This window comes from Emydura macquarii, unplaced genomic scaffold (genome assembly GCF_026122565.2).
Source record: "Emydura macquarii macquarii isolate MOO-44397 ecotype Brisbane River unplaced genomic scaffold, CSIRO-AGI_Emac_v2 contig_369, whole genome shotgun sequence".
Taxonomy (NCBI): Eukaryota; Metazoa; Chordata; order Testudines; family Chelidae; genus Emydura; species Emydura macquarii.
In genome coordinates, this window is record NW_027130506.1 from 5,638,168 (window position 1) to 5,653,943 (window position 15,776).

Below are 15,776 nucleotides of genomic sequence, written 5' to 3' on the forward strand. Positions count from 1 at the left end.
TATTGTACATGTAATAGGTGCAGTTCAAATGATACTTTATCTTTTGATTAATTTTTCTTCAGCATATTGGACCAGCTATACCAGAAGTTAGCTCAGTTTGGTTCAAATTATATATTTACCATATTACTGGTCAAGGACCACCATCCCTATTACTCTCTAAAGGAACAAGGCTAAGAAAACTTCCAGATATTTTCCAGGTACGTTTATATGCTTTTTTCCAAATAGAATCTGAATTTTCTCCCAAGAGGGAACTGTTCATTACTTCTGTTGCTGTTCGTATCAGTGCTGTTTCAGCAGACTTGACGCTTCTTCCCCCAGCTTTAGTTTAATGCATCATATTGCAGTTCCTTTTAGTATGAAGTAAGCATTTTAGATGATGAGGGTGGTTGTTCAGGAGTACTCTCTGGACACATTGAAGGCTGCTGTAGTAGAAGACTTGTGAGGAGCAAGCATATCTTTGCTGAGGAAAGATTAGGCTTCTACCTCAGAATGCAAGGATTCTGCCGTTGGGAATCTGATCTTCTCTTTTCTTCCTTTGTCCCCCAAAGAAAACAAACAAAATAAAAATCACACACACACTTCTCTCAAAGTTTGAGAAGATGGTTAAGACCATCCCCTTAGTTCTGGAGACTGTCCAGATCCTAGGACAGATTTTTTTGGAGCACCTGGCAGTGTCTTCTGAAATTAGGATGACTGCGTATGTTCATCCTGTTTTGGATTGACTAAAGGAAGTATGGCAGTGTTCTCCTACCATTCTGTCTGTGTCAAAGTTGTTAAGTGGAAAACATCTGTTACATAGGGATGCAATTGGCTGCCCACCCCCCGCTTCACATAATCCTGGTAGTGGAAATTGCAATGGGCAATGAAAACTTGGTTGGACTAAAATTATAGCATTCCTTGACTAATTTGATACTGGAATGCCTTCAACTGGAAGGTTCACCAGTTTGCAGTTCTCACGGTTACAGTTCACATTGGTAACTATCCTGGTCAAATATCAATTTAAACTGAAGACATTCTACGTCTCCCTTCCCAAAGAGAATTGAAACATTTCAGAAACTGACCTTGTGTATGGATGGAGAAAGACAGAGATACATGCATCCTTTGATGTAGCTACAGTAGCAATAGTTTCTGGCATCAGGACAGGAATGAAAACATTGAGATCTTGTTTCACTCTATCTCCCTCATTTCTATTCCTATTTTTTGTTTTAAAATTGGCATGGGAAAAAGTCATGTCTCAAAAATGAAGTAATAAAGGGTCAGGTGAGTGTGGATTCTGAGTCCACAAAGAGGTACTATCATGCTAACAAACTGGATCTTGAGTCTAGCTGTGTGATGTAACCCAAAGCTTCAATGTTTAGTGAATGTGTGGTATGGATTTTTTTTTATTTATATTTTTAAAAGTGCTCCATGTAACTGCCTTGTAAATTCCTTATGGAACCAGATTTGAGGTTTGCTGACATAGTGGACTTTCCATGTACCAAACAGTGTCAAGTTCTATACCAATAGAATTTTTCTTGAGACATCTTATCCCTTTGCACACACTTTTTTTTGTTACCATGCAAAAATGTTATCGGTCTTTTTTCCGTTACTGCTTGTTGCAGTGGCATCTTGTCAAAATATACACTTTTTATCAGAAGGCATTCTTAGGACTTGTTAATTTTCAGAAATGAGGCTCTATCACAACTGTATCTTTAGAGAAGCAGTTTCGTCTTCATTTAATGTCATTATTTTTCTCTGAAAATATACTCCACATTGATAGATCACCACTCTCATTCTGAGTCCTGCTGACAGATTTAAAGTTTCTCTCATCACATATTCTTATCTTTCAAATTTACATGAGAATATTTTCACCTCCCATTCTCAAGGAACATTGTGGTGTCTGCACATTGCTGCAAGGATTTATGACAGATATATCCTGTTCAAATTAGTACATTAAGAAATCCCCGACCTCAAAATTCTCTCTCCATCACAAGCAGGAGCATGAACGTAAAAGTGATGTTATGACACAATATAAAATGGTATATTATTGAAAATTCTGACAGTAATTTCCTAATTGTAACACCTTACTATTAACCTAGTGATTTAGCTTTTCACTTTTATATATTTGGATAATCAATTACTACTGCATTTTATTTTGTTTCTGTCTTTTAGGGTTATGATCGCTTACTAATAACGTCTTGGGGTCACGACCCAGGAGTAGTCCCAACTTCAAATGTACTGACAATGTTGAATGATGCTTTAACACATTCTGCTGTTCTAATTCAGGTACTTTATATGAATATGATATGTAATGTATAGTAGAGGTGGCTGAATGAAACTGGAAAAAAATTGACATTTTAAAAAAACTTTCCATTTTTTTTCAAAATTTTGAACTTAAAAACATTTTGACCCGCTTTACTGTGTAGTTTGTGTATTACTGTGTCATTACAATGTTGAACAAAAATCGTTCTGTGATTCATATACAGCTATATGGATTAAAACATAGTCCATGTATTAAAATGTAGTCAACAAGTATGGGATGCATCACAATTGTGCTTTATAGATGCCTGTTTTTTCAAAGTTCTGTACTAAAAGAAATTTCTATTGGTTTGCAATGATTTCTTTCTGATCATATAATATTTGTATCTTAGTACAATTTTGCACTAACTTGCAGGGTGTTTTTGTACTCTTGCACAAATTTTTGTTCACTGACTTTCCTACAACTGTATCCTGAACTCTTTGTTAATTATTTTAACTTTATTAACTCTGGAAAGGAGGATAAGTTAAGTAAATTTAACAAAGTAAAGAGGTTTTCAGGTGAGATGGATTTGATGATACAAGAAGGCTGTTAAGATGTCAGGAGAGGCATATAAGAAGTCTCTTGAACCAAGGCTCAGACATTTGGGACTTGGGGAGGTGAAAAGGGAGATGCCATATTCAAGATGAGAGAATATGAGGCTATAGACAAGGTTTTGGGCATAAGTGGGGCTAAGAGAGTGATGTACCTGAGCAATATTGCAAAGCGGTGGGATGCAGATTCACAGGTATAGAAGATGTGAGAAGACAGTTTCAAGGTGAAGGAAAATACTAAGGTTATAGGCCAAGATGGTGTATGTATAAGAGGTAATTCTGTTTGAAAATGTTCTTATCCAAGAAAAGCACTTCTTGAGAGACTACTTAGTATTTAGATCTTGTATCTAAATCAAAAACAGGTAAACATAATTCACTGTTGCTTTCACTATGGCTCTTCATACACATCTGCAATGAAATTACTGAAACTAACTACTACATAGGGTTTTTAAAAAATATATAGGTATAATATCTGTCTTTGTTACTGTTTAGTAAAAGAAATGCCATAGTTCTGTATGAATCCTTTTTTGTTTTTCATTGATTTAGCTAAAATCTCTGAGATTTGGAAAACAACTGAAAGAAAAAGTAGTAATTCAAATAAGCAAGCATTTAGGATTATATTATGTAACTTTCATATTATATATACCAGCAAATGATCAACCTGTAAGAGCCTAAGTGACAAAGAAAAGCAGTTATTTGAGCACTATTATGGATGAGGGTCTGTATGCTGTGATGACATTTTGAAACTAACAAGAACACTAAACTTTGTAGTTATGGTTAGTAAAACACAAAGTAACTGTTGCTCTTTTGCTACATTTTAAGTTTGAGTTGTTTACATTAATATTAGTTTAAAATTACCAACCCCAGTCTTCAATATATAAGAGTTGTATCTGTTCCTTTTGTTTGTTATATCAGCAATACCAATCTGGCCCTTCTTAAACAAAAGAGCACAAATAGAATTAAGAAATAAATGCAAGCTCTGGTAGTATATATGGATTTCTTTCCCTGATTTTAATTTCTTGGTGTTCAGGGACATGGCATGCATGGAATGGGGGAAACTATGCATATACCTTTCCCATTTGATGAAGCAGAGCAGCAAGGAGGTAACTATCTTTAATGTGAATTTTTCAACAAAGACTTCAGTGCTATTGTACAATTATCTTTTGTGGTGAGGCTGAAGTAAATATACTAATGCCCACTTTCTAAAAGCAGAGGACTACAATGTTACTAACTATTGATTAAAGTTGGAAGAGAAAATGGAAGGGATCCCTTACATTGTGTGCACAGATGCCGCAAATGTGTAGAGGAAAATAGTCTTCCTCATATCACTGTGACCATCATCCCAACTTCCAATTAATTTACTGGCTCTTTTTCTTTTGCTTCATAAACTTCCTGGGACAACACCAGCTTTTATTGCCCATCACTGCTTCTACATGACCTCCGTGCTTCTCTTTTTGTCGCACATAAACTTATTGAAAAAACTTTTAAATCTATCTAATTCTCCTTCAGATCCTTCTGCAAGATTCATTACTGCTGTGATGCCTACAGAACACTGCCAGCTAAAAACATTTAGGCAATTGATGAGCTCCTAGGGGGTGCATTCAGCTAAGCTATTTTGGTCGCTATCCTGTGGCACTACTGAACTACAGAAAATAAAAAAATTGAACACATTTTTTTTAAAAAAAAAAGTTTTAGGTTAATGATGACTCTTAAATTTCCTAATCTTCACTTTCAAAGTCTGCAGAAGCATGATTGCTATTAGTGAAGCAGAAATGTATTGATTGTGAAGTGATTCTTAGACTTGTCCTAGTCAATCATTTTGAAGATTAAAGGGAGTGGAGAGGAAGATGATGGGAAGGTCATGTACTTCCAGGCTGAGCCTTGAGATTTAACATTTAACATCTTAAACTATAAAATGGTGTTGGACAAAATACAAACCAATGTAATCCATCCACTTATTTCCTGGTCTGAGTCTAAATCCAGTTTATTTGTTTAGGTTCACAATAACCTATTTCCTACATTCACCTCTCCTGTTGGTTCTTTGGCAGAGTGGCCACTTCCATTCACCTTGATCCTCAGGTGAAAAGTCTTGAGCTGAAAGCCAGTCACTCCTCCACCCTTCTTCTGACATCAACAGCTGGATGTCAAAACCCAGTAGTTCCTCCATAACTAGACTCAAAACCTGGGAGCTGCAGGATTATCTTGTGCCTCATAATGTACCTCATCCTGAACTCTGGGCCAGAGTACTGTGGAAGATCCAGAGTGCAGCTTAGTGGAAGAGAGAGAAATCAGTGAGGCCCAGCATAGAAATTGCAGCACTCTGTCCTCTAGATGAAGGTACAGAAAAATGGCTCCCACTAATTCTTGCATCTTCTCCTTCCTCCTTGCCACTGTATCTTAAGGAACTATGTTGTTTTGGAATGGGGAAGAAGAAGCTATCCATTTACCTAGATTCCCATACCACACCCACCATCATGATATCTGAACCTAGGAATTACAGAAGGAAGGGAAATCTCCAAATGCTTAAATGAACATTCAAGCCATCAGAAGTCAACCCCTGACTTCCTGGATATTAACTATAGTGATGCTGTGGTTGCTCTACTACCTTCTGGCAGTGATGCAAAAGCAAACTTATGTACCTTTTTTCTCTGCTAGACTTCTCTCGTGTGAATATGGGTGTTCATAAAGCTTTGAGAATATTAAGCGACAAAGTGGATTTGCAGCATTTTTGTGGCTATGTTACCATGTTGAATTCTTCCAGTCGACACACAAACAGAAAGTTGAGTGATGCTTCTGATGGAAAAGGTTAGTCAGCAGTGAAGACTATTTGTCTTTGGCAGCTAGTGTCTTTGAATTCATATGCCCTCTTTTAAACAAAAAGGAAGGGATATAAATTTATTATGTAAAATATAAAAAAAGTACAAAACAAAATCTTCTCTTAAAACCATGTCAGCTCTTTATGTTTTATTTTGAAAACAAAGCTGTGTATTTAAGTAGAAGTGATGGAGATCCATAGACTTTACTTTGATTATTTTAGTGCCAAACCAGGTCCAAGTAAGATTCTTGTGTCTGTCTTTACTTCTTTTATTCCATACATCTGGATTACTGTCCTTAGGCAAATAGTTTCAGAGGTACTTTTTGTTCATTATCAGTCCATCACATCTAAGTAAAACTTGTAGGATATTCAGTAGATCAGGAGGTAACTAAGCTAATGTTCAACTAAATATTATTAAATAATTACCTTAAATTTAGGTGAGCTTGAATTGGCATTAGGATCTGATGTAAATGGAAGCACAGAATCATTTGAAATCGTTATTGAAGAGACATCTGTGGATGCTGTAGCTAAACAAAGCCCTGAAGGTAAAATCTTACAAATGACTTATATTGTTTCATGAAAGATGAAATCTTCCTTAGATTTTTCTGCCCAGTCAGAAATCTAACACTGAAGTATTTAAATACACAATATGAGCATTGCCTATGCTTCCTCTACTGCTCTTTCTTAAGCAAATAGTGCACATTTTAAAAAAAAGTTTATGTTTTTGACACATTGATGCATAGATAATGCAACACTGTTAATGTGTTTTAATGCAGACCTCTAAAAGAATCTTCTTTTTGCTCAGAATTGGTAGCTTCATTTGAAGTGTTCTATCTTGTAAAGATTGTGTAAGTTTTAGAAAGAATGGGAGATAGGAACCTTTTGGTACAGTTCAGCTACTGACTGCAAATTTTTATTTATTTTTTTTAGAGAGAACTGATCCAGGGGTTAAATTTTCATGTTCAATTTGCCAATTTCTTCAGTAAACTTTTCAGTATCTCTTATTTACATCTTGTAGTACCCACAACAGAACTGGAATGGGTTCCCCTGGAATTATGCTTTGGAATTCCACTCTTTAGCTCTGAATTAAACCGGAAAGTCTGCAGAAAAATTGCTACCCATGGACTATGTAGAAAAGAAAGGTGAGGTTTCTTTTACCACAGTAATTGCGTGCAAGACTTATCTGTGCTTTGGCAATGCAATTAATTAAAGTTGAAACTAGTATTCTGTTATTACATTATAGGGGTCACTTTTAGGCTCCAAGATACTAGCTATAATATACATTTCTATAACTCATTGATCATAGCTCAAGTCATGAATATTTGGCTGCTTTTGCCAGTGTGAGCATCATACAATAGTGTATGGTGTATGAGTGAGATTAGGCTACTTAAAATCTTGCCTTGCAATCTATCTTTATAGTAGATTGACCTTCACATTGCAGTTGGTTAATATAGTGGACTGTTTTTGGAAAGAAGTTTTATTTTAGTTTGGAGAATATAATAAATTGGATTTCTGATGATAACTTGTTTGGGCCCTTGTTCAGTGAGGACAATTTTAATTGCAACTGTTCTACTGAAATGCAGCACCTTTGATTAGATTATATTTCTTAAATTAATCATGGCTTCTTTATTTGTGGATAACTACTGTCTTTTGTAGAGGTCAGGGCAGAGGGAATAGGGACCTTTTACACAAGCTTAACTTTCATCGTCAAAATACTAGCAAAACTCAAATTCATAAGAGCTAATAATGTTGTAGCTTTACTGTGTTTGGTTTTGGGAAGGCAGATCTTATGCACTATAACTAAATCTTATGGACTTAATCAAATGATGGCCACTGATGTGTATTCCTCATTTTGAAGGTGGCTTTTCATTATAGTTCACTTTTTCTTTGGCAAAATCTGTCTGATTTAGGGACACAATTTTAGAGACTATGTTAAGGCTATTTGAAAATGTGGCTCTAATAGGCCTCTGCAATAAGGATCTTATAGGTAATTAGGTGGCTTGTCACCTTTATTGGTACTTTTGCTGTGTTGCATTTTGAGAAGTAACTTATGCTAAGAACCTCTATATATTACACCTTTCTAGACCAGTCTAGCATAAGAAGCAAGAATGTAGTTTAATATATTATTCATGCTTTATGTACATTATAAATATTAACTGAAATTTTCACCTGCATCTTGCTGTGTCATAGTAACAAACATAAATAACTTCAGGAAATTGGATATTCACTTGGTTGAACAGAACAAAACCCAGGCAGTTAATGGGGGCGGTAGTGGTGGGGCCAGGGATAAAGTTTAGTTAGCAATTTACCTCTTGTACAATGAGGGTATTACATGATTCTGCTTTACTTTAACAAGTGTTGTTAAGAGCCAGCCTGAACCTGGTAACTCTAGCCCACTAACAATATATACTAGCACACATGCACTTTTTTAGATGTGCTATGTTTTACAGCTTTTACTTCTGTTATTTTGACAGCCTTCAAAAACTCTTACATTCCAGTAGAAAGCTGTCCCTACGGGTTCTTAACTTTGTTCATTCATTCCAGGTAAGGAAAAAAAACCAATATGTAAGAACTTCTTCATGGTCTATCTTTTGGTTTTGGCTTTTTTGTTAAACATTGTGTAGAAGTTTGTGGTTTATTCATTTTTTAATGGTACAGCTATTAAGGACATTGTCATATTTGGAATCTCACTACTTTCTGAAATTTTACTGAAATAAGAGGGGAAAATACTGTTTGGTTTTTTACTTGGTATGTTGTCACTGCTCTGAGTATAATCAGTTTCCCCTGTTTGTATGGGTTTTGCACAGCAAAAGGAGAGAGATATTTGACATTTTGGAAAACACGATTATAAAATCCTAAATATTAGTAAGGGGATGCTGGGCAAGTGTAGTTTCAGGTCCTACTTACTAATCTTCTAAATATTAACTAGGTTTCAAGTTGACCGTATCTCTTTTAAGAAAAATATTTTTACTTAAAACTATCCTTGTTTGTTTAGTAATGAAAACTCTTATCCTAAATTTAACCAAGTCTGAATGGCAGATGAAACATGCTGTGAAATTCTAGTTTTATTAGTTGAAGAAGTTTGGTGTATTTCTTCATGTAAATAATCTAGCAATGAGTTAATTTTAAAGAGAAAATGGGTAAAACTCTTCGCTGTGTTTTGGAAGGGCTTTATGTTTAAGAACATAAATGTTGCATTTTTACCTTGGAATTTCCTCCACAATGTCTCAGCATTTCCACAGTCCACAATGTCTCCCTGTTTTGGCAATAGCTATTGCTAAAACTTTATGACTGTACTTTACTGCATGTAAAGTACAGCTGATTTTGTTTTTATAAAATACATTGCACGTGAAGCCATATACAATTATAATTAAGGATAAGATTGTTGTGGAAGTCACGGATTTCATGACTTCCAGAGACATCCATGCCATTTTCCACTTCAGCCCCGTGGTGGTGGGGCTGAAGCTGTCAGCTGGAGGGAGCCCTGGAGCTCTGAGCCACTGCAGGTGGCGGGTCCCCTGGACGGCAGGGGCCCCACAGCTCTGAACTGCTGTGGGCGGCGGTGGGAGCCAGAGCTCTGAGTTACTGGTCCCAGAGCTCCCTGCTGCCAGGGTCAGGTCATGGACTTGTATGAATTTTTTTTTTTTATTGCCTGTGACCTGTCCATGACTTTTACTAAAAATAACTGACAAAATCTTAACCTTAACTATAATACATAATGAGAGAGATGTGGGGGTGTGCTAAAGAATTTGGTAATGAAATATTTTGAGTAAGAATTCCAGGAATGAAAAAGTGGAAGTGACTACAAAAAAATCCTAATCCACCTCTTCATGTACTTGAAACCACAGCATATCATGCTCATGAGAAATTCTGGCTAACCAGAATGTGGGAAATAAATACATCCAAACATGCATTGTTATTTAAGTGCTGACAATGTGCTTATCTTGTACAAGACATCAAGGATGACATGGTCCCTGCTCTGAGGAGTGTATAGTCTTAAATAGCCCATATAAATCAGATAAAAAGCACAAAACGGACAGAGGAAGGTTTTATCTTAGAATGACTTTTGATTGGTGAATCACAATGATTTTAATGAAATGGGACAGCATTATTAATGGGCATTGTGGAAATGGTTTAGAGGCATTTGAATGAGAGGTGATCATCTTATTGTTGGGGGTGTTCCCAACATAGATGGTGTTCTGGAAAAAAAGAAAGCATAAAGATAAGAGTAGAAGATTAATATAGACAGTCTGCCTTGCAGAGGAACAACATATGGCAATCACAAGGAGTACAGTTCCTTGGACTTCCTTATGTTTCCTTGCAGGGTAGACTGCTCCCAAAGGCCTGAAGGGAAGTTTCATACAGGATGGGAAGGGAGTACAATTTTGTAAAGATTTTTAGACTCTGACAGTAGGGCAAACACCAGCTTCAGCTGTGTTTTCAAAGTCTGGTTACTTACTGGTAAGTGGAATTCTGATTGAGGTTTTTTTTTTTTTTTTTAAATTCCACTGAGCTTTGGATTTTTCCTTCTTGGACCCAAGAGGGTTTGTACACAGACTTAGCCGAAGAGTCAAGTAAAGCTTAACACATTCAGTGGTGCGTGCTCTTACCTATATAACAGTTCAAAATTTCAGTGGCTTACAGTAGCATTCATAGAACCTCCAGAAGGCAGAAGTGTGGCTTAAATGAGCCAACTGAAATCCAGATATTACCAAACAATCCTTGTTGGTCCTTTGTTCCTATTTAAAGACATTGCATTTTTTCCCTTTGTCTTTAGGAAGGTATTTCAACACTGGATCTGCTCTCTGACACCAGTTCAAGTTTGTTTTCACAACCTACTTCTGCTGATGTGGGTGTTCCACTTCCTGCCAAGAATCTAGTGTTCAAAGAAGGCATGTTATCTGAATGGAATGGACGATCTCCTTCCCCAGTTCTTATTGCAAACATACCTAAAGAACAAATCAAATAGTTTGAGTTCACCATGCATTGCTCACTTAATGCCTTTTTTCTTCATCTATTACAATTAATTTATAGTGCCGACCACTAAGAAGTGTATTGCTGCTGCAGCATAACCCATATTAAAACAGTGTTTTAAAGTATCTTGTGTTGCAGTACTGGGGAAACATACTGTATGCAACTTGTTATTCATTGGTGCATATCCTGCTGCAACAGAAAGCTTTTCAGCTATCAGCACGATATTTCTATCTTGAGACAATCTCTATTTCTTTTATAATTCTAAACGTACCCTTTCTAGGCTTTCTGATGATTGTTAAATTTCTATGCTGTCACAACAAAATTGCAATAGTAATTTTATATGTTCATTGCTCAGACATAAATCCTGTTCAGTTCTGTATTTTATTACTGAATTCTGTTTATAGGTAAGAGGTTTGGCTCTGGAAAGGCTCAATGGTGTTCAAACAGTAAAAATCCGGTATCATGGTGGTGTTATGGGGCATTAAGAATTGTTGCTAATGTCTGTATCTTATGTAGATCAGCATGATGATGATGAAGGTTTGGTTTGGCAAATCAACATAACAATAAGTGAATTGACACTTTCTATGAGGTCTTAAGTTTTGAAGACTTAAAGTCCTGTTGTGCCTCAAGGAAATCTTGGAAAAAGATTGGGTCAATTTCATCCTAGATTTAAGTTCATTGAGAGCAATGGAATTACACCAGGGATGAATTTGGTTCCCTCTGTTCATAGAAAGCTGTTTATCTATATAATATTTAATGTATCTCTTCTGTTCCTTGTTTTATTGGAGCACTCACATGAAACCAGGATCTTTGCGTCTTGAGCATGTTTGTTTCTGTCATATGCAGTGTTGTGGCCATGTTGGACCCAGGAGATTAGAAAGACAAGGTGGGTAAGGTAATATCTTTTATTGGAGGAACTTCTGTTATGATAGACACAAGCTTTTGAGCTTATACAGAGTAGACTTGAAGAAGCGCTCTGTATAAGCTTGAAAGCTTGTGTATCTCACAAACAGAAGTTGCTCTAATAAAAGATATTACTGACCCAACTTGTCTTTGCGTCTGTCACTTATTCCTCACCTGAAGTTATTCAAAAGTGTCACAAACCAAAGATTTTAATGGCAGAATAAACAGTCGGAGAAGACCTAATACTAAAAGAACAAAATGTTTGGTTTTTATGTGGGTGTCCTCAATAAAGAAAAAAATGCAGAAAAAGGACTTATAGGCAGATGAATTTCTTTAAATAATTCTTTGTTTTCCTTAACAAATCAACTACTCATGACAAATATTATGTTAATTGATCAGTGTAGTCATTTCTAGGTTTAGAAGGCTAGAGATGGGAAGAATTTGTGCAGTGTTACTTCATTTTAGCTTATACTAACTCTGTAAGGTGGTTTCCTGCCAGTTTAAATATATCTAATTCAGTTAAGCACACTAGGAAAACAACAAGGATGTAGAATATTTTGAAGATTAGTATCTAAAAATGTCTGCTGACTTTTGTTTACTGGAATTCATTCACATATTTTGCCTTTAAAATGAAATTGAACCACGCTGTCAGCACTTACCTACACTTTAAGCAGTTATTGGACCAAGAATCTGTGCAACAAGTACTGCTGGGAATTGTACATGGTAAATGTAGTAATGTTCAATTTTTGTATTTGTTCTATGAGGGGTAGGAAGAAAATATTTGATGTGATATATGTTTTAAAAGGAGAAAAAAAAAAGCATTCTAATGTGATAGAACAGTGATTTGAATTAGAATGGAATCTTCAGTTATTTCCTCATTTTTCACTTGGTTAACATTCCTATTAAGTATAAATGTGGAGCTTCCTCTCTAGCTGAGAAACTGGAAGTTGTAAGTACTTCAGCATGATCAGTGCAGTGCTCTTCTCACGTTTGTCTCTTCCCCTTTTATATTTTACCAATAGCAGTTGAACTTACTTATTCTGAATGTATTACAGAGTTTTACTTCATGTGTTGATCAGTGTGTACACTACAATAAAAAAGATTGACTTTTTATTGGAAGTGTACCAATCTATCCATATTTTTTAATTGATGCTGGTTGTTTTATTGCCTACAAAGGAAATTAAAAAGTAAAAATAGTAATGCTACATGTTCTGTATGGATATTAGTGGGAGAGAAATAACATAGAAAGCAGACTGATCTGTCTGAAAATTAATATGCTACACGAAGAGAGGTTAATTCCACAGGCTAATGCAGTGCAGGAACTATACTATAGGTGATGTTTTACATTTTCAGTATTGTAGGCATTATTTAAAATACTGCAGTGAGCTTTCGTAGGTTAGCTAGCAACATATTTTATATTGACTGTCACCCTGTACATTGTATATATACAGATATGTACAATTCTGTTAGCTCATGGAAAAGTTTGTCTTCGCAAACCTCAGAATTAATGGAAGATTTTTTTAAATTTGTTTTTTATTTTCCACTATTATTGTCTTCAGTACTCATATTTGGATGCCTAAAGTTAGGCTCCTAAATAAAAGTAGCCTGGTTTTCAGAATTGCTGAATACCTACAAATCCGACTCTTAACAATGAGAGCTGCAAGTACTTGGCAGCTTTTCAAAATCAGGCCACTCTTATTTAGGTGCTTTAAGGTAGATTTAGGAGGCTATCTATAGGCACACACGCTTGACATTTTTATTGAACAGGTGACTGCCAAAGAAAGGCCATAACATATCCTAACTCAACTGCAACTATAATACTGGGTATGGTGTAGAGGCTTTATTCAAAGTATAATGTTTTGTTTTAAATGTGGTATAAACAAAGGCATGGGCTCCATTCAAACCAAAATACTCTTTTTTTGTTAAGAATAAAGACAATATATTCAATTTTTTTCTTCAAATGGTTTATTAGTTGTGTAAAATCAAGTTCATAATGTAAAAAAAATATTTTAGGCATTTACCTTCCAAGAAGTCTATTCAGTTTAAAAAAAAAAAAAAAGATTTGTTTTGTGCTTTGGGAATAGCTCTGGCAACCTAAAGAGTATTTTAGCTGGATTTAGGTATAGGAGCCAACTAACAAGTTTTCATTGGTTTCTATAATCTAGCAGTTCAAATTCTCTCTCTGGCATTATTCTCAACCCTTTTTTTCTTGTTCAGTGTTTCTAACACAGTTTGTATTATGAAGGTTTTGAAGTATAACTGTAACTCAATACAGTTGATTTTTTTCCCCTGGTATGACGTTGTTAATAGTATACATTGAAATGTACAAAATCTTGTGTTCAATTAAATTATTGGCACATGTAACATAAATGTTTACAAATAAAATATGTTGTAGGTCAAAACACGACAAAATGCTTTTCCCTTTAGGTGTGTTTCTTTTGGACATGGCAGTAAAATGTGGCACCTATGAACTGAAGCACCAGAAACCAGTTATAATATGTTATGGAGATTACTGTCAGAGTATCTTCAACCCTTGCAATAGCAAAATCTTCAGACATTTAGTTTTATCAGAAGACAAGTTCAGTTATTGCGATATCTTTCCTTCTAAACCCTCTTTTGCATTGTTTTTTGCAGGGAGATGATCATGGAGCCATGACTCTTCCACTAAGTGCCAAAGCACTGCCTGAGGCTGAGCTTTGGTCCCATATCTTCCATTAATTTGCCCCCAGAAAAGACACTAATTTAACAAAGCATCAGTGAGCTCTCAAATTAGGATTCTGATCAGCAAAGCACTGACGGGTGTAACTTTAAGCAACGAGACTATTCACATATTTAAGTATCCTGCTGACTCAGGGCCTCAGTAAAGCACTTTGTCTAAGTAGTGACTTCTTATACCCTTCCATAAACAGCTTTCACCTAATTACCTCTCTACTCATTATCATATACGTTAATTACCTACGTTGGGTTTTCACCCTTGACTACATTCCATTCTTACTGTGATAATTGGGGTTGTCAAAACAACATCTGGTGATAGGAGCGGCGGTATAAAAATATGCCCCTTGGCAATGAAAAATTGTACCCCCAGACATTCAAGGATAACTTGTTTCCATTACTGTTATCTATGTGCAGCTGCAAGCATGCATGTTGTGTATTTTGTCTTGTTATGTGCTGTGGCATGCAGAAACTGAGACATCTGCAAGGTTACTCAGTAGTCCTATTCATCTCTGCCAACCAGAAGATGTCATGCTACAGGGGTCAGAATAGCCAAGCAAGCAACTAAAGCTATGCAAGGCCTGTATGACAGTGGTCAGGCAACTCAAATTGCACTGGGCCTCCAACAAATGGCAGCAACGGAACTCAGGACAGAGGCAATGAGGGAGCAATGATGGTGGAGCACAGACAGTGATGAAGATAATGGGAGAGCCTTAGATAGTACCAAGGAGGGTGATGGAGTTGGCGAGGGAACTGATGGCAATGGAGCTCATGACAGTGATGAGGTGAATGATGGAAGTGGAGATGATGATGAGGATGATGATGTAGCTGAAGATGTTAATGATGAAGCTGATGTCGGTGATGGAGGTGAGGATGGTGAAAAAGTTAGAAAGAGAGATGAGGACAATGCTGGAGTCAAGGAATACACTGGAGACCAGGAGGACAAAGGCATATGGGCTGTAATGGCAAAGATTGTGTTGGAGCTAGGGAACACAGGCCAGCAAGGCTTTATTGAAAGTTGTAAAGTCTGAGCTGAGGACGGGGAAAGAAGAGAAGATAATGTACATGGGGCAGCTGGAGGAGGGGGGGAGAAATATGGGGCAAAACTGGAGAGAAGAAATAAGGAGAGGAGAAGCTTGTGTTTGTCATGTCAGGGAGTTTGGGGGTGTGCTTTTTCACTAGGGAGACGTGTAACAAGGGGTGTACTCACAATGTGGGGGATAGGTGGAGGCAGACGGTGACCAGGTTAATTGCTGAGTGATGAGAAAGGGACTGAGGTACGAGTAGTTTAGTTGCGGGATGGATGGGAGGTGTCCAAGTGTTGTGTGAATAGCCATTCCTTGTCCGCAACGGTGATGGGAGGGTTAGCCCAGTGGCAGCAGTCAGTGAACCACTTATAGTCTGCGTTGGCAGCATCCAGGTGGGATCTTAGTTCCTCTTGGACTTTACGGAGCTGTTTAGCCAGGTCAGATGCGGAAGGGACATGGGAAGTTGAGGGTAGGGAGGGATGGAATTGGGGGCAGAAACTGTAGTTGGTGAAAGA

General features: G+C 36.6%; 1 protein-coding gene across 2 annotated transcripts in view; it reads left to right on the forward strand.

Annotated features, from left to right (window-relative positions):
- The window catches only part of FAM91A1 (family with sequence similarity 91 member A1), a 50,480-nt gene extending 35,175 nt beyond the window's left edge, over positions 1-15,305 (forward strand). For both annotated transcript variants that reach the window (XM_067531135.1, XM_067531145.1), the window contains exons 17-24: positions 63-197; positions 2,152-2,265; positions 3,860-3,932; positions 5,485-5,634; positions 6,082-6,189; positions 6,663-6,786; positions 8,119-8,188; positions 10,422-15,305. In XM_067531135.1, coding sequence (XP_067387236.1) covers positions 63-197; positions 2,152-2,265; positions 3,860-3,932; positions 5,485-5,634; positions 6,082-6,189; positions 6,663-6,786; positions 8,119-8,188; positions 10,422-10,613 — 966 coding nt within the window. In that variant the 3' untranslated portion in view covers positions 10,614-15,305. The remainder of the gene's footprint in view (positions 1-62; positions 198-2,151; positions 2,266-3,859; positions 3,933-5,484; positions 5,635-6,081; positions 6,190-6,662; positions 6,787-8,118; positions 8,189-10,421) is intronic.
- The last annotated feature ends 471 nt before the right edge of the window (positions 15,306-15,776 follow it).